Below are 19,964 nucleotides of genomic sequence, written 5' to 3'. Positions count from 1 at the left end.
CGCCTGTTCATTTCACATCCCGCCGCGACAATCGTGAATGATGTGAGGATGGAAAGTTGTGATGAGAAGTGAGTGACACTGGAAGAGTGTGAGATTTGTTGCTTTCAACCAGACTTTGATGGAAAGTCAACACCATTCACTCGCACCGTATCGCCGTGTTCCATGAGCCCTGCTTGCCTCTCATACTCGTCCAGCAATACGTCATTCACTTTACTTCCACCACACACCTCTACCAGCACGTTCAACTTGGTGCCTTGCTCCACCTTGTGCTTCAACCTGCCACTTGCCTCGATTAGTCTGTCGAGGATCCACGGGTGGTATACCGGTGCCAGTGCCGAGGCGCAGCTGAGCTCGACCTTTCTCGTCTTTCCGTCGGCGCATTCGTGTCGGGCGAACTGCCAACAGGCAGATTCGGAAAGACGATCGGTCACGGTCAGCGTTGTGATCTCTCCATTGGTGCGTGTGAAGTTGATCGCGTCGTGAAGCGTTGTTAGTGAGCACTTTGTGGTGCCCATACTGGTGCATTTGCTTTCGATCGCAGACAGCGTCACTACGTCGTTTGGCAGCTCTTGATCTTTCTGAGAGAGATACCGGTCGAGAGAGCGATTGAAAGAGTCGACGCCGAAGTTCTGTACGGCAACCAAAGTTGTCTCGCTCTCCTTTCCTCGTCGTTTCACACCGTGCATTATACCTCTCAACAAGCCACCACCACCCACTGAGCTGATCAAAACATCTACATTTTGCAGCTGATCAAACATCTCGTCTACCATTCCGCTGTGTCCAGCAATCAACTGGTCTCCTTCAAACGGATGCACATAAACACTTGCCTTCCTCGACTCCACCTCTACCCTCGCTGCTGCATCGGCTTGATCCCATGCATCACCGCCGACGACCACCTCGGCTCCCTGCAGCCTCAGCTTCTCCACAACATCCGCCTCGGTGCTCAAGGGCACAAAGATTGTACAGCCCACACCGGCGCTCTTTGCCGCATGCGCAACGGCCAACCCGGCATTACCACCGGACGACGAGACCAGGTGCGTGTTCTCCGCACCATGTTGTGCGATAGCCATTTGACAGATAGCACCGATACCGCGGATTTTGAATGAGCCCGAGGGCTGATCGCAGTCGAGTTTGAGGAAAACGTTGTGACCGGTACGTGTGCTGAGCGAGGAAGAGCGGATTAGAGCACTGACGACGTGTAGAGGTCGAATGGGTATCGCAACTTTGCCAGTTGCCAAGCAAGCGGCAGGTTCGAAGGGTATCGTCATCTTTGTGTCCCAGGGCCCGTTGCGTATCGAGCGATGAATTGAAAACCTCGCCTAGTGGAAACAGATGATCGCGCAAGGAGTCACGTTCCAGTCACAATCGTGAAGATGATGGCCAATAGGGAAGCATGTGTCAACGTGCAACACCGGATCGGCTGTCCGGAACCCTCAGCCTGCTGTTCGGCGAATTTTGCCGGCATTCTTCCAATTCAACCGTGCACAGACGCGTCGCCCACTCCGACATGTTCAAGCGTTCCCCAAGCTCTGGCGTGCCTTATCTCCGCAAACTCGCCTCTCTGCTCTTCTTCATTGGTGACACGCACATCACTGCATTACCGAGCAGAGTCATTCAGACTTGAGTGTCACAACAGCGTACACGTTGAGAGCAATTAACTCACACACGACGCCTTATACCTAGCCTCTTCTTCCCTCTGCTTGCACGTGCTTTGCCAGACCAATTCGAGCCGTCGCTTGCATCATCATCGATACAAATCGGCGAGTGGTTTGAACTGCCTCCTCCTGAACCTCCATCCGACGACGGCGGCAGCATGTTCAGCATACTACTAATACCCTGCGAATGAGCCTGTTGGAAGCTAGTGAGGTCTGCACGTGGACGTGGGGCCGTACCATCTGCGCGAGCCAAAGCAACTGAATCTTCGGGACGGGCTCGAAGGCGTACATCGTCCGTAAATGAGGGTGGAGCGGACGGCGTGGCTGCTGGTCGGCGTGAAGGTGGTATGAGCGGTTGCTTGCGTCTCGTTCCCGAGCCAAACGATCCGTAATGCGAAGAGAAATTCGAATGGTTGTTAGAAGAAGTTTGGAGCCCGTTACCGCGGCTTGCGCCGCACAGAGACGATGCGCGTTGGAAGCCAGAGTAGGCCGGTGAAGGAGATGCATCGATATCGACTGGAGAAGAGAAGCTACCCAGCGTCGGCGTAGCGAGCTCTAGCTGTTTCCGAGTATTGTCATCGATCTGTGGATTTCGACTCCATCCAGAAGAGCTAGAGAGGAGTCCATGATTGCTGTACAGTCCAGACCCAATCTGCGAGTTCCAGCCGCCCGTAGCACTACCGTAGCTTGAATAGGTGTCAAAACCCATGCTGCGACCAATGTTCATCTGATCCACCTGCTGCACATCCTTCGCAGATGTCTTTTCCCACTGCGCAATGGCTTCTTTGATCTTGGCGTCTGTTGGCAAGTCTCTTCCAGTCACTTTGACCATGGTCCTGACAGCCTCTGCATCGACTTTTGGGCGAGTCGTGCAAAATGGAATCGCCTTTTTCGCATGACAGCAACCTCCATCCTGCTTTGCGGCGACCGAAGTAACAAATGTGCTAAGGACCTTGTCCTTGCCCTCGCCTCCTTGCATTCGGTAAGAGGCATGCGTGAGGTAAAGCATACTCTCAGCTCGCGTCATGGCAACGTAGAGCAAGCGTCGTTCTTCGGCAATCTCGTCGGGCTTCTCGCAACGGAAGGATGGGAAACAGCCTTCTTCGATGGCCGGAATGAAGACTACGGGCCATTCAAGGCCTTTAGCTGCATGGCAGGTCGAAATGGTTACTTTCGGTTTCTTCTTTCCATCCTTTTCCTCGGATTCTGTGCCCATGTCGGTCGCCAGGATTGATGCTTCCAGGAATGTGCGGAGTGGCGTCTTTGGTCCTGCCTCCTCCTCCTCGTCGTCGCTTTCTTTGTCATGGTCAGCCGGGTTCTCTTGCGTATTTCGGTCAACCTGTTCGTTAATCTCATCGAGCTGTGATACGAGGAAAGATTTAGCGCTGATATCATCCTTATTGTGAATTGCCTTGTCGTTCACAGCAGACTCTTTCTTTGCCACGCGCTGCCTCTTTACTGGAGCAGGCTCTTCTTCTGTACTGGCTGCTTCATTATCTTCATCGCTGGAGACGCACAGGTCGATCAAGTCCCCCTTCGTCGACGGCTTGGGTTTTCGTTTTCCAGCTCCGTGTTTTTGAAAGTAAGGATGAATTGACGAAGGCATTGGTGACTTTTCACGGCTTATCGGCTTGATGTCGACCTCTTGAAGTGAATCTGCCAGCTTACTGTCATCTTGCGCATCTCTGCCGGTATCGGTGTCTTGCTGATTTGACAGCGTATGAGAAATAATCTGATCGATGGAAAGGGATGGCGTATCGGCATACGCTGTATTCTGGGCCACAATGATGGAGAACGAGATCAGTTCTTGTACGTTGCCCCAGCGTGCTTCGTAGTCCAGCTGCGCCTGGAGATACGACTCGTAATCGATCTTCTCGATGAGCAGCTGGAGCAGTTGAGCTACAGGCGTGCCATTTCTAGCTGCCTGTCGTACCGCTAGCACAGCCTCGACTAAATGCTCGAGGCCCCTTTTCATGGCTGGTTTGATGCCTGGGTTCTTACCGCCTCGTACAACCCTTTCGACAAGCTCCATGGGACTACAGCTCTCTGCTTTCGCCATGGTCAGAAGATCTGTGACGCCCTTGTCGCCAATACCTCGTTTTGGCACGTTGACCACGCGAATGAATGCTGGTGTAAAGCCTGGATTATCGGCAAGTGCCAAATAGGCGAGCAGATCTTTGACTTCCATTCGATCAAAGAACTTGTGACCTCCCATCATCTTGGAGTCGATGCCCCTAGATTGCAACTCAGCCTCGATGGCGCGCGAGAGGTAATTGAAGCGCAGCAGAATCACGAAATCATTGTAATCAAGCACGCCTCCGTAATGGGCGACAAGACGCTTGATCTCGGATGCAATGTATGCGGCCTCGAGCTGCGCCGACGCGTGCGACTTGAGGACGACGGGCAGTCCGCGGGGATGTGACGTGTAGAGGTCCTTGTCGACACGCGAGGTGTCCTGCTGAACCACTCTGAGCGCCAGTTCGAGGATTGCACCGGTGCTTCGGTAGTTCTCTTCGAGACGCGCCTGCTGTGTACCCTTGAACTCTCTCGTCATCTTGTCGAGGTTGCCAATCTCGGCACTGCGCCAGCCATAGATGCTCTGATCTGGATCACCAACGATGCTGACAGCTTGCGATGCAGTTGCTACTAGGCGCATGAGCTCGTACTGTGTGATGTTGGTGTCCTGGAACTCATCGACGAGCACATGTCGAATGTTGCGGACCACCTGATTCTGACGTCGAAACAGCTGGACTCCGTACACGAGTAGATCGTCGAAGTCCAAGGCGTTGGCGTCGACGAGCTGCTTTTGATACATGATGTAGATGGTGGCCATGACTTGCTTGAACGATGCAGACCCTGTGAATTGCTTGCCGATAGGTGCTTTCCGAGACGCTGACTTGGCGGCTTCTTGCTCTGCGAGCTGCCTGTATCTCACAGGGTCGATCTCCTTCGCCTTTGCTTTGGAGATTTCAGACATGGCCTGCTCCGGTTTGAGTTCGAGATTTTCTTTTTCGAGCTCCGCCTTGAGCTCTTTAAGGATGGACTTGAGCATGCGCTTTGCATCTTCCGAATCGATTATGCTAAAGTTGTTGGAAAGCGAGATAAGTCGGCCGTATTTGCGGAGGTATCTGGCGCAGACCGAATGAAAGGTGCCGATGACGAGGTTATCGACTCGCTCCTTGCCGATGAGCTTGACGAGGCGCATCTTCATTTCGTTGGCGGCTTTGTTGGTAAAGGTAACCACGAGGATGTCTTCGGGTCTGAGCTTGTTTGCAGGGTCGAGGATGAGCCATGCGACTCGGGATGTTAGGACACGCGTCTTGCCTGAGCCAGGTCCTGCCAAGATCTGAAGACATGTTGTTGGCGGGTGGGTAGCAGCAGCATATTGCGATGGAGAGAGTGATTCAAGGTACGCCGGTATATTGCGACCTGGCTGCGCTCCTGAAGCATTGGCACTCACACCACCGCTGTTCTGAGGAGTCAGCTGATGCTGCTCTGAGTTAGAACAGTTTGCAGTAGAAGTGCTTGGGGTCATGTTGATGAGCTGACAGGTTGGGTTACAGCTCTACTTAGATTGTACCCGTACATCTGTTGAGACTGGCGGAAGAGAGCTACTAGCCGTCGAATGGAGGCGAGGCTGGTTCAACCAACACGATACATCCGGCTGCGACAGATATTCTGACGTTAGCCTGTGCACGTTTCCGCATAACCCGATGGAGAAGAGAGAGTCAAGTGTTTGAGATCAACATTGTGGGATGCGAGCTGCCAGTTGGTCGAGATGGAGTTCGAGCTTGACGAAGCATGCCCCAACTGTAGGCATGAAACGACGATGTTCAGATACGAGAAGAAGCGAACAGCTTTGGATGAGTTTATTGAATCGTGAATCGTGAATATTGCTTGCTTGTTTACGTGACTCTCACGTCTGTGACTGTAGTGACGCAAAGTGTGAAGCCTCCACCTTTTCTTCCGTGTGTCTGTGCTTCGTGTTTCACGTTTGTGACACTCACGACTCCCGACTCTCAATTCGTGACTTTCGTGTTTGTTGTTCTCGGAATTTATTCAGGGCTCAGCCGATTTTCTCGTGGCCAATTCACCGATGTTAGTCACGAGTCTTGAGTCTCTCCTCTGCCCTCGTGCCTTTCTCGACGCAACACGAACAGCGCGTCCACACGCCAACTCACTCAAACACGAGACCCACGACCCACCCACGACGACTCACGACTCAGCTTGAAAGAACACGCGGTGGCAACTGTTTTTTTGTCGCTCTAGCAAGTAGCGACTTCGCTCCACGCTCCCACGTCCACGCACGACGTTGTCCGTGCTTCTGTGTGCACGCTCCACGCTCGTGCTCGGTGCTCCCGGCTTCGTGCTTCACACCCACTCTGTGACTGTGGGTCGGCGCTTCACAAGCATGCTCTATAAGCTCGTATACACAGTATCATCAAGGCGTGTGTTGATTCCGAGGCGTGCGGCAGTGAGCTTGTGAGTGGGACAGGATAGCACATTCACGAATCGTGCTCGAGACCACACCATCACGCGTTGAGGTGCGTCGTTGTTCCCAAACAATGACAGGGGGGCTCGTCGAAATCAGCAAACTCACTCAACAGGTGGTGCCAACAGAAACGCATCCTCATTTCATCTCGACGAGCTGTGCATTGCATGCGACAGCCCTTTTTACTCCACGAAAGAGTCCCCATCACTCGTTCATGAAACGGCAGGCCCACAGAGATGCGACGCCAAGCAGCGCCACAGACAAGACCTGAACTACACTACAAAGCTGTGACTCGAATATATATATAGTGATGAATCTGAGCCGTGTCGTGCCCATCGCCTGCATCGGTCATCCCTTTCTCAAGTTCCCCGACCTCGCCCAAATCATGAAGTTTGTCAGCATCCTCCTCCCCTTTGTGGCCTTTGCGATCTCGTGCACTGCCATTGCAGTGCCCCAACCTGATGCCTCTGGAGCTGACGAACCCTACAAGTATGACGACTCGGAGGACGTTGGCAAGGGTGCCATCGAGCCTCACGATGTCAAGTGGAAGCAGACCGAGGACAAGCCTCTCTCGCAACTCAAGGGAGGACTCGGCTCTTCGGTCGAGGGCTTCTTCCCTGACATGTCGGCCGAGAAGGTCGGTTTGGGTTGCGGTCTCAACTGGGACAAGGGCCAACTTCACGCTGGCTTTGACGGCGGCGATCCCAACAGTGGCGTTGGAGGCGGATTCACTTGGACTAAGCAGGCGCTCAGCAGCATCGTCGGCGTTCACTTTGGTGAGACCAAGATCAACCTGAACCTGACCGTCACCGATCAGAACAAGGTGCTCTTCACTATCAACGACAAAGATGTTGACTGGAACCAGGTGATGCAGCTCACAACTAAACCCATCCCGCCGCAGCCCATTCAAGACGGCAACGCCCCAGCTCCCCAGTCGCCACTGCCCGTTCAGCACGACAAGGAGCCCAAGCCGGACGCCTGATTAAGCGGGACACCAAAGGTGATGACGGCTAAGGTCCTGGTCCGTTCTCTCGAAGTCGCTAGGAAGTTTTACCTCTTCATACCGAGGCCAAAAATGACTAGTCCTGACAGGGAAGCTCCTCTCGGAGATGAAGATGAAGGCATCGAAGCCTTTTGCTGCTGCAAGTACGGTCGCGCTAGCTCCCATTAGTCCCCCTATCATCTCCTTATCTCTTACCTCATTGCAACTTGGTTCTTTGTCTTGATCTGTGTTTATCCATGTTCTCTCACTCATTCTTGCATCGCATCCCTCAATCTCACTCACATTGCTACCATTGCTAGTCACGTGCATGTTGAGCCTTTCCCGCGTGCGATCAGTATCAAAACACAGTTTCGAAGCGTTCAAAAAGGTAAGAATGAGACTCGAGTAGCTAATTGAGACGATACCGCAACCAACAACAAAGCGAAAGACAGCATGCAGAACAAAAATGATTGTTGAAATAGAATAGACTCAGGCGTCGCCAGCGTCGCCAGCATCGCCAGCATCGCCTTCGTCGTTACCGTCTGAGTCCGAGTCGTCGTCTCCCTCGGACTGACCTCCTCGGCGATCTTCTGTGCCATCGTCTCCTCGTTCTTCGCTTCCCCGAGCTTCGTCTCCTGCTTCCGCGTCACCTTGTTCGGCTCCGGAGCTAACAGGTGCAGATCCTCCGGCATCTCCAGCTCCTCCTGTTCCCGTCCCCGTTGCTATTGCTCCGGTTCCCGTTTGTGCTTCTGCGCCTGCCCCTCCTGCTGTTGCCCCTCCCACTTGAGCAGGCCCAGTGCCTGCACTCGCTGCCCCTGCTCCTGCTGCCACTCCTGCTGTGGTCCCTCCTCCAACTCCAGCGGCAGCTCCCTGAACAGCGCCACCGGAACCCGGCACAGGCTGCGACTTCGGGTTCGCTACTGTACCACCCAACACCCTTCCATTCCACTCTGGCAGTTTCGCACCCGGATTCACCTGTCCATCTTTCCCATACACCATGCCATTCCAGCTCACTCCGGCATTTGCGAACTTTTTCTCTTGATCCTGGATCAACTTGGCGGTGTGAGCGCGCAACATCTCGCGCGACTGCTTGTAGTACTGCGCATTGAGCTCCGAGTTGTAGTAGGATTTACCGAGGTTGTAGTTGGTGATGATTCCGAGGATGGAGAGCATCGTGGGGACAGCGAGGAGGGAGCCGTAGAAGCCCATCCATTCGATGTCGCCTGGCATGCCGGGTAAGCCACGTCTGGAGAGCGAGGTGTCGCGCACGGCTGAATCAGATGGCGTGATTGCGCTTGTCGAGCAGGATTCAGAAGGTAGAGGAGAAGAGCAAGAGCGATCTTGCTTGTTCTGGTGAGAGGTAAACGGTTTATGAGACGGTCGCTTACGTGAATAGTCATTTCGCTCTTCACACTGCGATTCCGCTGCAGAGACGATGCTCCACCAAATAATCATCAACAGCACCAAGCTGGCAACGCGGCGTTTACCCGCAGCCATGCTGACCACCATGTTCCATGCGAGTTCAGCCTCTGAAGCGGAAACCAAGAATCGATCAAGGACGAAAAGATGGAGGTCACAAAGATCGTGATTGAAATGCTCCCCATCCGTTGGCTTTCATCCAACTGCTCAACGCACTCGGTATCCCCTCCTCCCTCGCCTCCCAGCCCACCATTTCATCCACCACTTGCAACCACGCGAAACTTCATCTTTACCTCCTAGCCAATAACGAACCATCCGCAACCGGAGGTTGTCACCTAATCTTGCTTCATGAACATCACTCCGGACCGAAACTCCGCCTTGCCACAAATCGATTCGCGCAATTCACACCGATCCACAGCCTGAAACGAAACCACCTGAACAACAGTAGGTAGCCAACGCCCACATAGTGGCCTCGAAAAAAATTGCAGTGGGGTAAGACAGCAATCAACGGTCTTTTCTAGCCATTGAAATGAGAGCTCGTAAGGTACAGAATTCTGCAAGATACAAGGTTGGACGCAGCGGTATGCAAAGAATATATTGATATACGATCATGGTTGAGCAAACGCCTGTGGCGGGATCGCATTGCTCGCCTTCAAAGTTTGAAAGTTGGCCAATGCGAGATTGTAGTCCCAGCCATTCTCCTGTAGGCATTGTACGGCAAATGGATAGATGAGGCCGGTCTGGGCGGCCAATTGAAGAGACATGGCGTGCTGCTGCTCGTTAATGCCTGCTGCAGGAGCTTGGTTCTGCAAGTGGGGCGGAAGGGCAGCCCCTCCGGCAACCACGGCAGCTGGAACCGGAGCAGCGACAGGCTGAGACATAGCAGCGGCTTGTGCGCCCTGCTGCGCTGCTTGCATAGCTTGCGTCTGTTCGGCCGTCACCTCACCCGTAGGCAGGCTGTCGGGAGACCAAGCGCAAGGGCTCGAGTAGTGACGAACCACAAGTTGATCTGATAGGATGACGCAAGGCCAGCCAGCTGCAGCAGCCGTACTGTCGGGCGGCACGGGCGCTACGGCAAAAGTTCGGTCAAAGGAACGAATACCTTGGCTTGGCGCTTCGGCGTACTCGCCGTGCACATTGATGTAGAGCAGAGCCTCGGGACGCCCCTCGCCCTTGAGCCTTGCGCCGATCACGTTGTTCGCAAGTACCCACGCATCTACGACAAACTTTGAAGCATCGTTGAGAGGATGTGACGTCTTGGGCAGCTTTCTGAGAATGGCAAGGATCGAGCCGACGCCGTGGTGGAGCGACAAGTGACGGCCCTTTGGAGTGTGTACGCGCATCAGATTGCGGTTGCCCTTGTCCTGGTAGCGATCAAAGTTGAGCTCCTTCTGGTGGGGCATGGTGTGTAGAAATCCGGCGGCACGAGCCCTGGGAGGCGGAACAACGTTGAGGCAATACGAGAATTGGGCCAAAGGCGCGTACGCCTCGCTGAGCTGGTTTCGGTCCGAGTCGTATAGCGTGAAAAACTTGGAGAGAAAGTTTGGCATGATTGCACCGGCTTCGGCATCGACGAAACCAGGCTTGTTGGGAACAGGAAAGTTGCGCAGAGGCACTTGTGCTGCATCGGCGTCGACCTTCTTGGATTTGGTTGACGACTGCAAATTGACAAAGCCCGACTCAGTGGGTGTGACTGGCTTCTGATCCAGAAGTGTGAGTTGGCGGAACTTGGACAGCACTTCGCGTCGGTATCCCTCCTCGTTTCCGGCGGCAATCGCACTGGTATGCACTGGGTTGCCTGTGAGGAGAAGCTCCTTAAGGTTGGTGAGCTTGCTTTTTCTCGAAGCAAACGTGTCGAGATCTTTTGTCCATTTGAGCTCGTTGCCTTCGAGCGAGAGATTTTGAAGATTCGGGAAATAAGCTGGCAATGAACTAACAGGACCCAAACTGCGGAACCCGTTGTTTGCCAGCGAGATTGTGACTACGTCGGGATAGATTTCTGAGCAGAGCTTCCAGATGACATTACCTAGCTCCTTGGGTGCTCCAGCAACACCTGGAGGTTTGATGCCTTCGGCTTGAAGGATGGGATCAGCAGACATGTTCTAAGAATGAGATGCAAACATGACTTAGGTCAGTCGAGTGTCGAGCTTTGTGCATAACCAAAGGGGATTCATGGTGAACGTACTTCGAGATTCAAGAACTTTGCTTGAGGATTCCACCGTGATTGGAGGAAGCGTTTGATGAGTGAGACTACGTTTTGTGTTTTAGGCATGTCAGTCCCGGCAAAGATGATGCCACCTCCGCCAGGTATGCGGCCACCTCCTTGAGCTCGAGATCGTTGTGAAGAGATGCTTTTAAGGACAGAAGCGGTGTCGGCGGCGTTGCCAGCACGAAGACCATCGTTGACGTTGATGGCACCTTTCTTGCCCTTTGATGGAGGGCGATTGCCGAGCGGATTGGCACGCTGACGCGCTATGCGGCCCTGAAGGGAGCTACCAGCCCCATTCTGCAATAAGAGAAGAGAAGGAGAGCAGCGGCGCCATGATTAGAGTACAACGATGACATATGATCAGTCTGGTGTTTTTGGGACTAGTGCTAGGGGGGTCGCAAGAAAAGGCTCCGGAAACAAGATATTGTGTTGTTTCGATTATAGCAATGCGACCGAGGATGCCATTGAGTTCGAGTCGCTGGCATCGTGAGGTGATTGGATGTTGGCTGACTTACTGAATTGGGTGAATAGGCTCCACCATTTCGCTGCGCTTTCCTGCCACCGGGTCCTCCTGCTCTGCTCCTGCTTGGACCAGCAGCATCCCGCATACCCACGTCTCCATCTCCGACCAGTCCAGCGCTGCGCAGCGCAGCGCCGGCGATTGCGTGGCCACCTCTTGCTCCACCTCTTGGCATTGTGCAGGTTCAAGTCGAGCTATGCAGCGCAAGTGTGATGCGGAGTGCAGGCTGTCAAATAAGAGCTTGCCACAGAGCAATGTGCAGTTGGTGAGACAACTGAGAGTCTCAATGCTGAGTCCCTTGCGATGCGGATGAAAGGGCACAAAGGTTTGGTTGGGCTGCAACGTTGAGCGTTCGGGACCGGTCGTGCGAAGATGAAAGCGCTGAGATTTGCGAGGCAGATACGCGTCGAGCGATGTTGGCTCAGTTGAGGTCGGAAAAGTAGATAGAGAAAGGTGACGGTGGTGGTTGTGGTGGTAGCAGACGAAGGTTTACAGGTGTGGATGTAGAGCAAACAAATTGTAGAGCTTGGGGGTCTTCCCTCTCCTTTGCACAGGCCGAGTTTTTTTTTTTGTTTAATTCGTGATTGATGCTTCCTTTTTCATGCCGTCATTTTCCTGGAGTAATTTTTGAGCTTTCTTTTCCTCAAGGTTACTGAATGTTCAGCTCCACATTCACAATTTATAATCGAAGTAGCGTGCAGCTTGCAGCTTGCAGCGAGCTGAAATGTCGTGTCGGCCCTGCTACGATAGGACAGCATCCAGGATGTCGGAGAGGATATATGGATGAAAAGCTAGTATACATTGAAGATGATCAGATTGGAAGGAAGAAGGCGGCTCATTTGGTAAAAATGCTGACCACATCGTCAGCTGCGACGACATGATTGAGACCCACTTTTTGCGAAGTAGGAAACTTGCTGCTCTTACCGTATACGAGAGCATACTTAAACTTGTCGGCGAGCGCTCTGTGTACTTGGTGACACACGTGCTCGATGGTCGCTCCCTTGCGCACCACCAATGGATCCGAGAGGTCGGGACGTTCACCACGCTTCTTGGTGTAGATACGGTTGATGCCGAGCTTGTCCCACATGGTGTCCTTGAGGTAGTCGAGATTGAGATCTTTTTCGACCGAGATGACGACTGAGTTGGGCTGTCGTGCCAGTTTGTCCATCTGTTCCATGCTGATCGAGTCGATCTTGTTGTAGACGTAGAGGCATGGAACGTAGTTGCGGTTGCCGAGAACGACGTCGATAAACTCGTCGACGGTAATGTCTTCCCTGAGCATGACATCGACGTTATGCATCTTGTAGCCTTGCAGGATGGAACGTATCATTTTTTCGTCGATCTTGGTCAATGTAAGCCCCATGGCTTTGGTGATGACGATGCCACCTGTGTTCTTCTTGCGCAGGACAACGTCGGGCTTGCTCTTATTGAGACGAATGCCGACTGCCTCGAGTTCCTTTTCGAGAAGTGCACGATGTGTGTCGGGCTTCGTAGCGTCGAGCATAATGATGATCATGTCGGCTGTTTTAGCTACGGCGACGACCTGTCGACCTCGACCCTTGCCCTCGGAAGCGCCCTCGATGATACCTGGCAAATCGAGGATCTGAATTTTGGCGCCTTCGTACTCGAGCACGCCGGGCTGGCATGTGAGCGTGGTAAACTCGTAAGCGGCTGCTTCAGACTTGGTGTCTGTAACTTTGGAGAGGAAGCTCGATTTTCCGACCGATGGGAATCCGATGAGGGCGACGCGCGCATCGCCAGACTTCATGACATCGAAGCCCTCGCCTGGCTTGCCCGATTTCTTTTGCGGCTCGAGCAGCTCATGGCGAAGCTTTGCGATCTTTGCTCTGAGCTGGCCCAGGTGATATCTGTTTGCGTCGCAAGGCAACGTGTCAGCGGGGCTGAACCAAGAGTGAGCTGTGAGGCGGTGATGCGAGACTTACTCTGTGGCTTTGTTCTTCTGTGTCCTAGCTACCTCATCTTCGAGCTCCTTGATCTTTTCGACGACGCCCATATTGGAATATGGAGTGCGGAGTGTACGCCGCTGACAGATGCTAGAGCAATGCAGTGTCAGCAAGTGGTGGGTCGATGGAGGCAAGAAGGAGGTACAAAATCGACATGATGCAGGTGCTTCGACAAAGTCGTGAGTCGTGAGTGGCTCGTGGCTGTAATCGTGAATCACGAATGTGCAAAATTTTAAATCGTATTTGTTAGACCGTATCGGATGTCCTGGTAGGTTTCACTTCACGCACGTGACCTCCACGACCGACCAAATCACGAATAGGGAAGAAGCGGAGATCCAGCCTGGTCAAACGGTGTGCTAGAGTACCTTGGGAGCTTGTATTGATGAGCTGGATAGTGTGTCGCTACAGCAATGGCTGCAACAGAGTCATGAATGTGACCTATCCATTCACGATTCAAACCAGAAGCAGGCGAATCGGCGGCGTACTCATAACGCGAGAGACTGAGCCAGAAGAACGGAGTGAGCGCAGTCGCGGTGTGCAAAGGGTCGACAGCTGAGCAACAAAGCTCATCGGGGCGAGAGACAAGAGACACAAAAAGGCAAGTGCAACTAGCGTGTTGAAAACCGGACAAAGGCACTTTGGCAGTGAGTGTTGTTCATCCAACGTATCCTTGTTATTCACGAATCTCACATCTGCGAGTTGAGTCTGTCAAAGCACACAACACACAACCGTGAACGCCCTCACGCCTGTTTCTATTTCCAATTTTTTGTTGTTGTAACTGGGCTTGTATGCGCACCTGGTCACAACACAAACACAAACAGTAACATCGCTTAATCGTTTACAGTCTCGAGTACAGTACAGTACAGTACAGTACTTTCAGGCGCCGTGTGGTCTCTCTCTCTCTCTCTCTCTCTCTCCCTCCCTCTCTCGCACACTTCGTGTCGGCTGGCTCGCTATTTCTCCGCCCAACCATTGATCTCCACCTCCATCTCGCTGTGGATGTCGCGAATCCCTATTCCCGTACGTCAAGAGGATTCATCTCTAAGCCCCTTGCAAAACTCAACCAATTTACCACGTTCCACCTCGGTGTCCAACATGAGCTCCACCAGCAGCTTCCGCGATGCCACCGATACGCGCAAACGTCAGTCCAAGCGAGACGAGGCGATTCGCAAAAAGATCGAAGGCGAGCTCCAGCGCAAATCGGGCAAGCCTTCCACCCCCATGTCGTCTCGCCGAACCAAGCGCACCGCTCGTCCGCCTGCTGCTGCCGCCGGTACCGTTTCTGCGCTTCGTCCTCTGCCCGCGCTCACCGTGCCCCAGTCAATCAGCGTTGCCGATGCCAGTCAGCTGTGTGCCGCCAAGCGCACCGACTGCGTGCTCGTTGTCGATGAAGATGAGCACCTCGCTGGTATTTTTACCGCCAAGGATCTAGCCTTTCGTGTTGTCTCTGCTGGTCTCGACGCACGAAACACGCCCGTATCCGCCATCATGACCCGATCGCCCATGGTCACGCGTGACACCACCTCGGCTACCGAAGCGCTCAACACCATGGTCACACGCGGCTTCCGTCATCTTCCTGTCTGCAATGAGGACGGCGACGTCGTCGGTCTGCTCGACATTGCCAAGGTGTTTTACGAAGCTCTCGAGAAGCTCGAGCGTGCGCACGGCTCGTCGCAGAAGCTCTACAATGCGCTCGAAGGCGTTCAAAGCGAGTGGGGTGGCTCGGCCGGTCCTCAGCAGGCCATGCTGCAGTACATTGAAGCTTTGCGACAAAAGATGAGCATCCCGGACCTGACCACGATCCTCGACTCGCGAACGCTTCCATGCTGCGTCGGCGTCCGAACCACCGTGCGCGAAGCTGCGCGTCTGATGAAGGAGCATCACACTACCGCCGTCTGCGTCATGGAGTCCACCGGCAGTGGTCCCGGCACCGGCCAGATCGGCGGCGGAGGTGCCGTCTCTGGCAAGATCGCTGGTATTTTTACGTCGAAAGACGTTGTACTGCGAGTCATCGCTGCCGGTCTGGATCCCAAAACGTGCTCCGTGGTGCGTGTCATGACCCCGCATCCGGACACTGCGCCTCCTTCGCTGACCATCCAGGAAGCGCTTCGAAAGATGCACGACGGACGGTACCTCAACTTGCCCGTTGTTGACGTTGACAGCCGCCTCGTTGGCGTCGTCGATGTGCTCAAGCTCACTTATGCTACACTCGAACAGATCAACAGCATGAATGACGAACAGGCGGGCGGCGACGGTGCTGCCGGAGGTCCCATGTGGAACCGATTTTGGAACTCTTTCGGCCAGACCAACTCGATCGCCGGTGACGACGAGTCGGCGGTCTCCGGAAGCATGCGTCAATCCGAAAGCCAGTTTGAACCTGCCACGCCCAGCAAAGTGGGTGGCGGCATTGCCGATATCTCATCGGATCTGCATCCGAACGACTCGGCGAGCGCTGTGGGTCATCACATCAACGGTGATGATGGAGCCAGTGCGATTGGTCTGCCCTCTTCCGCCGCTGTTGAGGCTGATGACGGTACTTATCTGTTCAAATTCGTCACTCCGTCTGGTAGGACCCACCGATTCCAAGCTCGGTACGATAGCTACGAGACGATCCGCGAGATTGTGTGTATCAAGTTGGGGGGCGATCCGTTCTTTGAGCCGGCGGCTGCGGTGTCTAGTGCGCCCGCGTGCGATGTCGGTGAGATGAACGGCGATGCTCAATCGTCCTCTGCGGTAGCTAGTGCGGTGGGTGAAGTTCCCGATCCGAATGACTTCCAGTTGGCGTACACAGACGATGAAGACGATGTGGTGCTGATTACTGCAGATGGTGATGTGCAGGATAGCGTAAAGGTTGCGCGCAAACAAGGACGCGATCGCGTGGTGCTGCTGCTACAAGGTGGACGAGGGTGGGAAGATGCTGCTGCACGATCGGTTGCTTCGACAATGTCGGCGGGTTTGGCGGCGCGCAAACGTCAGCAGGCAAAGGAAAACGCCGAAGTGCAACTGCAGAGTGTGGCGGAAGAGGAGGAGAGAGAAAATGCTGTCGACGAGCAGGCTGACGTCAGGCGAAAATCCAAGAAGCACACCAAGCCATCGGCAGACGACGAGCTCCTGTTTGGCGTATTGCCCAAAGACCTCGCCTTGCCAGCCGCGATCGGTTTCTTGGGTGTCGCTGTCCTTGCCGCCGTCGCCATCACAAAGAGCGGCGCTAGTGCTCGTTGATCCCATCTACGTCCTTCGTTTAGTCCCTTTTGATTCCAGTTATAAACATTCGTCTTCGTTTGTGTGTGTTTCGTATCTCGTTCTTCCCGCTTGTCTGCTCGTCTGCTCGTCGCAAACTGCTCACCATCTCTGAGCTGAGTCGTGTACAGTACCCACATCACCGGCACACGCCAAACCGAGCATCACGATGACAAATGACGTCTAGCTGTCAATGAGAATGGTGTTACACTAGAAGAATACAATCAGGGATGGGCGTGATTCGAGTCGCCTGTTGTTTACGAATGGATGCAGGACAGAAAAAGATTAAGCGAAAGCATGGTGTAAGGTCGAGTAGATCGATTAAAGGGAGCCAAAACTGTGCAGGTCACGCGTACGATCTTATGTAAGGCGTCATGTGTTCAGCTTCTGGAAGCGTGGTGGTCGGACCAGCCTCGAAGTGAAGTAGGCGGAGGTGGTAGAGGAGGAGGGTGGGTGTGGGTGTAGGTAGTGGTGTTGGATTTGACTCCAGCACGATCCGGGAGCAAGCAAGGTGCATCGCGAGCTGGGAGCGGCGAGAGCACCGATGGTACAAGAGCAGGAGCAGCAGCGCGCGGAGAGTGCGAGTGCGAGCTGTGAGAGTGCGAACTGTTCGAGCTGTATGAGCTGCGCTGGTGCGAGTGCTGACCACTGTAGCTATACGAGTACGTGGTCGACGCGCTAGATGGCTCGCTGGCAGTACTAGCAGGTGTGTGGATCCTCGTAGCCGAAATTGGTGGCAGTGCGGCACGCGACGCGCTCGAAGAGGACCATGCAGGAGTTGGTACAACAGATGACGCTTTCGATGTGATAGCAGCTCGCGGTGGGCCCTCCACCGGCGGCTCAGGTCCGCAATGGATCACAGCCTGCGAAAACACCCAATCCCAAAGGTTGTTCTCGATGCCATTGGTAGCACAAGCTTGGTTAGAAGTGGCTGCCTGACTAGGCTCCTGCCATGGACGCAGACTGTGCTCATAAGGTCGAGTAGGAGGCCGGTGATACATACACGGCTCCTTCGGACCGAGGTCGTCAATCTGCCCATCTTCGACAGGCTGGGGCACGTATGAGCTGAGCAGTCCCGTGGGATCGGTAGGGTCAGTGATATCAGCACCCCATGAAGAGGCGAAAGCTGGAACCACAGATTCGTCCGGAGTGGTGTCCCAAGTCAAGATGCCGACACCTCCGTTTCGCTCGAAATTTTGCGCCAAATTGCAGCTCGAGCTTGATCCCTCGATGGGAGTAGTGATGGTTTCTGTTCGAGCCGGCGTGCCTGCTAGCTCGGATGTCTGCGCTACAATGCGCCTGGTCAAAGCGGCGAAATTGAGCTTTCGGCGAGATGAGTCTTTCGGACCAGCCGCCCATTGCTTCTGCTCCTCTTGGAGTAAGGTTTCGATAATCTGGCTACCACGATCCGAACCCGGCGTCTCGCGCATAGTGGCCAGAGCTGTGTGCACTTTGCCGCGGCGCCGGCTTCTTGTTTCCTCGGTCAAATCGTCGTCGAGCAGGAGCGAAATGGTCAGAGTCAAGGTCGCACCGAAAAGATGCAGGAAATTGACCCAGAAGCCATCAATGACAGGACAAACACTACGAAGCAGCTTTTGGGTTGAGACAATCTGCTCGGCAAGCAAAGCACAGGTGGCGCGTTCGCTGTACGAAGATAGGCTTTTGCGGTTCAACTTGAGCAGTACGTCGAAAGTCTGCTGATGCAATAGACACCTCTGAACGGCCAGCACGCCGGGTCGCATCTCGGTGCTATCGAGGCGGTAGAAGGGAGGCAAGTCGCTGAGGAAAGTCTCGAGCTTGACGTGAAGCAGCTTTTTGTTGTTGGGCGAGATGACGTCGTAAGCGCCTCCAAGGGTGCTCTGTTCGTTGCGCAGATCGATGCTCTCACGGATGATGTTGGCTAGCTCGATTTGGCAGAGGGTGTAGCTGGTTTCGCAATAGTCGTCGAGCGAGATCTCATCGGTGCGGCCCTCGGAGAGGCGCGCATCGGTAGTGTGTAAGGGCTTTCGTGTGGTCATCTGTGACGGATGGATGGTGTATGCACCTTCTCGTTGAGCCGAGCACCAATCTTTGACGACGAGGTACCACCAGATGCGGACACCCGACTCGATGTGGATGATATCATCGTCAGGGTTGTTGGGGGAAGGCATAGCGTTGCCAAGACGATGAAGGCCCATATCCAAAGCCGTCTGAATGGAGATGCGGAGGAGCATGCGCAGGTAGGACGGAGACTCACGTCCATCTAGGAGCATAAGAATGGCGGTCTGAATTGCTGGGAGTGAGTTGAGGCTAAAGTCGCGGTCGAGGGCCAGGGCTCTCTTTGCCAAGTTGAGCCATTGAAGAGAGATGTCGTCACCGCGATTCTTGAGCGCGTTGATGGCGGTGAATTCTGGCGTCGTGTCGTCAATGAACATTCCGCCCTTCCAAGGATAGAAGCGCATGCCAAGACGAAGGATCATGAGGTAGCGCGCGAGGTCCGACATGTCTTGTGGTGCAGTGAGCAGGTCTTCGATGGAGGCGCGGGTGAAAAAGTCAATGTCTTTTTGGAACGAAGGCATGTGCACGATGCGGCCGACTAAATTGTGACAACGCAGGTTGAAGGTGTAGATTAGCGTATCGACGAGGTGCTTCTCGGGCAAGATACGCTTGGCAAGCTTGATGATCTCGATGCGCTCGTTGAATGCGGCTGGTGCGGAAAAGTAGGAGCTGCAAGTTCTGCGTGAGATTTGCCTTGGAGTGACGCTGTTAATCTGCTTGTACATTGCTTTGCCGTGACCAGGTTCGCTGACGCGAGGATCTGATGCTGCCAGCTTTTCCAGCGTGGACAGAGAGGTTTCCATGTCGCCAACCTCGTCTTCGTCCGAGTCAGATGAAGGAGAGGCGATGCTGTAGCGCTCTCGCGACTGGCTGTAGCCTAGCTCGGAAGGGCCGGTGGTCTGGGATCCGCGCGAACTAGTGCCAAGCCCGTACGACGATGCGGCGTGCTTACTCAACGGACGGTGGCTGGTAGAAGGAGAGGAAGGCTGAGAGGATGAGGCAGCTTTATCTTTTCGAGCGATTATCTGCTCGAGCTCTTTAACGCGTTTGCGCAGGAAAGCAATCTCGTCGTTGGCGTTGTCCGTAGAGCTAGGGGGTGCTAACTTTGGACGCTTTCTGCCTCGTGGTATTCTGGAGTCTTTGCGACAGTCGTCGTGGACGCCTTTAACTATGCACTGGTTGCATGGGAGATTTGTATCGCATTTGAGCTTCTTTTGGCGACCGCGTGAGCATGAAGGAGTGAAGCGGTGAATGTCGGCAAGTTGGAGCTGCTGCTCAGAAACGAGCTGGCGCATGGGGCGCTGGACTCCTGCAGCGAGGGTGTTGGCGGCTGGTTGGTGTGAATAGGAAGCTGAGGAGGTTGGTTCACGACGTCAGAATCTCGGCACGGCTGTGAGATGGAAAGTCTGATAGTGAAGCATGATGATAGGATGGGCAACGGTGTTC

General features: G+C 54.2%; 8 protein-coding genes across 8 annotated transcripts; 2 read left to right on the top strand and 6 right to left on the bottom strand.

Moving 5' to 3' along the window:
- Window positions 1-104: 104 nt before the first annotated feature.
- UMAG_01692 (uncharacterized protein) lies at window positions 105-1,268 on the bottom strand (the record flags this gene model as incomplete). Its single annotated transcript, XM_011389367.1, has 1 exon — window positions 105-1,268. The coding sequence occupies one exon, from the start codon at window positions 1,266-1,268 to the stop codon at window positions 105-107; it is 1,164 nt and encodes a 387-aa protein (XP_011387669.1).
- Window positions 1,269-1,659: 391 nt separating this feature from the next.
- Window positions 1,660-5,190, bottom strand: UMAG_01691 (uncharacterized protein; the record flags this gene model as incomplete). Its single annotated transcript, XM_011389366.1, has 1 exon — window positions 1,660-5,190. One exon carries the CDS (start codon window positions 5,188-5,190, stop codon window positions 1,660-1,662), a length of 3,531 nt encoding a protein of 1,176 aa, XP_011387668.1.
- Window positions 5,191-6,532: 1,342 nt separating this feature from the next.
- Window positions 6,533-7,129, top strand: UMAG_01690 (uncharacterized protein; the record flags this gene model as incomplete). The annotated part of the gene is made up of 1 exon (XM_011389365.1): window positions 6,533-7,129. One exon carries the CDS (start codon window positions 6,533-6,535, stop codon window positions 7,127-7,129), a length of 597 nt encoding a protein of 198 aa, XP_011387667.1.
- A 489-nt stretch (window positions 7,130-7,618) lies between these two features.
- UMAG_01689 (uncharacterized protein) lies at window positions 7,619-8,626 on the bottom strand (the record flags this gene model as incomplete). The annotated part of the gene is made up of 1 exon (XM_011389364.1): window positions 7,619-8,626. One exon carries the CDS (start codon window positions 8,624-8,626, stop codon window positions 7,619-7,621), a length of 1,008 nt encoding a protein of 335 aa, XP_011387666.1.
- A 530-nt stretch (window positions 8,627-9,156) lies between these two features.
- Window positions 9,157-11,452, bottom strand: UMAG_01688 (uncharacterized protein; the record flags this gene model as incomplete). The annotated part of the gene is made up of 3 exons (XM_011389363.1): window positions 9,157-10,650; window positions 10,734-11,054; window positions 11,273-11,452. 3 exons carry the CDS (start codon window positions 11,450-11,452, stop codon window positions 9,157-9,159), a joined length of 1,995 nt encoding a protein of 664 aa, XP_011387665.1.
- Window positions 11,453-12,112: 660 nt separating this feature from the next.
- On the bottom strand, window positions 12,113-13,291 carry UMAG_01687 (putative GTP-binding protein; the record flags this gene model as incomplete). Its single annotated transcript, XM_011389362.1, has 2 exons — window positions 12,113-13,145; window positions 13,221-13,291. 2 exons carry the CDS (start codon window positions 13,289-13,291, stop codon window positions 12,113-12,115), a joined length of 1,104 nt encoding a protein of 367 aa, XP_011387664.1.
- Window positions 13,292-14,240: 949 nt separating this feature from the next.
- UMAG_01686 (uncharacterized protein) lies at window positions 14,241-16,463 on the top strand (the record flags this gene model as incomplete). Its single annotated transcript, XM_011389361.1, has 1 exon — window positions 14,241-16,463. One exon carries the CDS (start codon window positions 14,241-14,243, stop codon window positions 16,461-16,463), a length of 2,223 nt encoding a protein of 740 aa, XP_011387663.1.
- Window positions 16,464-16,861: 398 nt separating this feature from the next.
- On the bottom strand, window positions 16,862-19,813 carry UMAG_11357 (uncharacterized protein; the record flags this gene model as incomplete). The annotated part of the gene is made up of 1 exon (XM_011389716.1): window positions 16,862-19,813. One exon carries the CDS (start codon window positions 19,811-19,813, stop codon window positions 16,862-16,864), a length of 2,952 nt encoding a protein of 983 aa, XP_011388018.1.
- Between the last annotated feature and the right edge of the window lie 151 nt (window positions 19,814-19,964).

The sequence above is a fragment of the Mycosarcoma maydis genome, chromosome 3 (assembly GCF_000328475.2).
Source record: "Mycosarcoma maydis chromosome 3, whole genome shotgun sequence".
In the NCBI taxonomy this organism is placed as follows: domain Eukaryota; kingdom Fungi; phylum Basidiomycota; class Ustilaginomycetes; order Ustilaginales; genus Mycosarcoma; species Mycosarcoma maydis.
The sequence above is the reverse complement of the archived record's forward strand: the minus strand, read 5'-3'. Positions and strand labels throughout refer to the sequence as shown.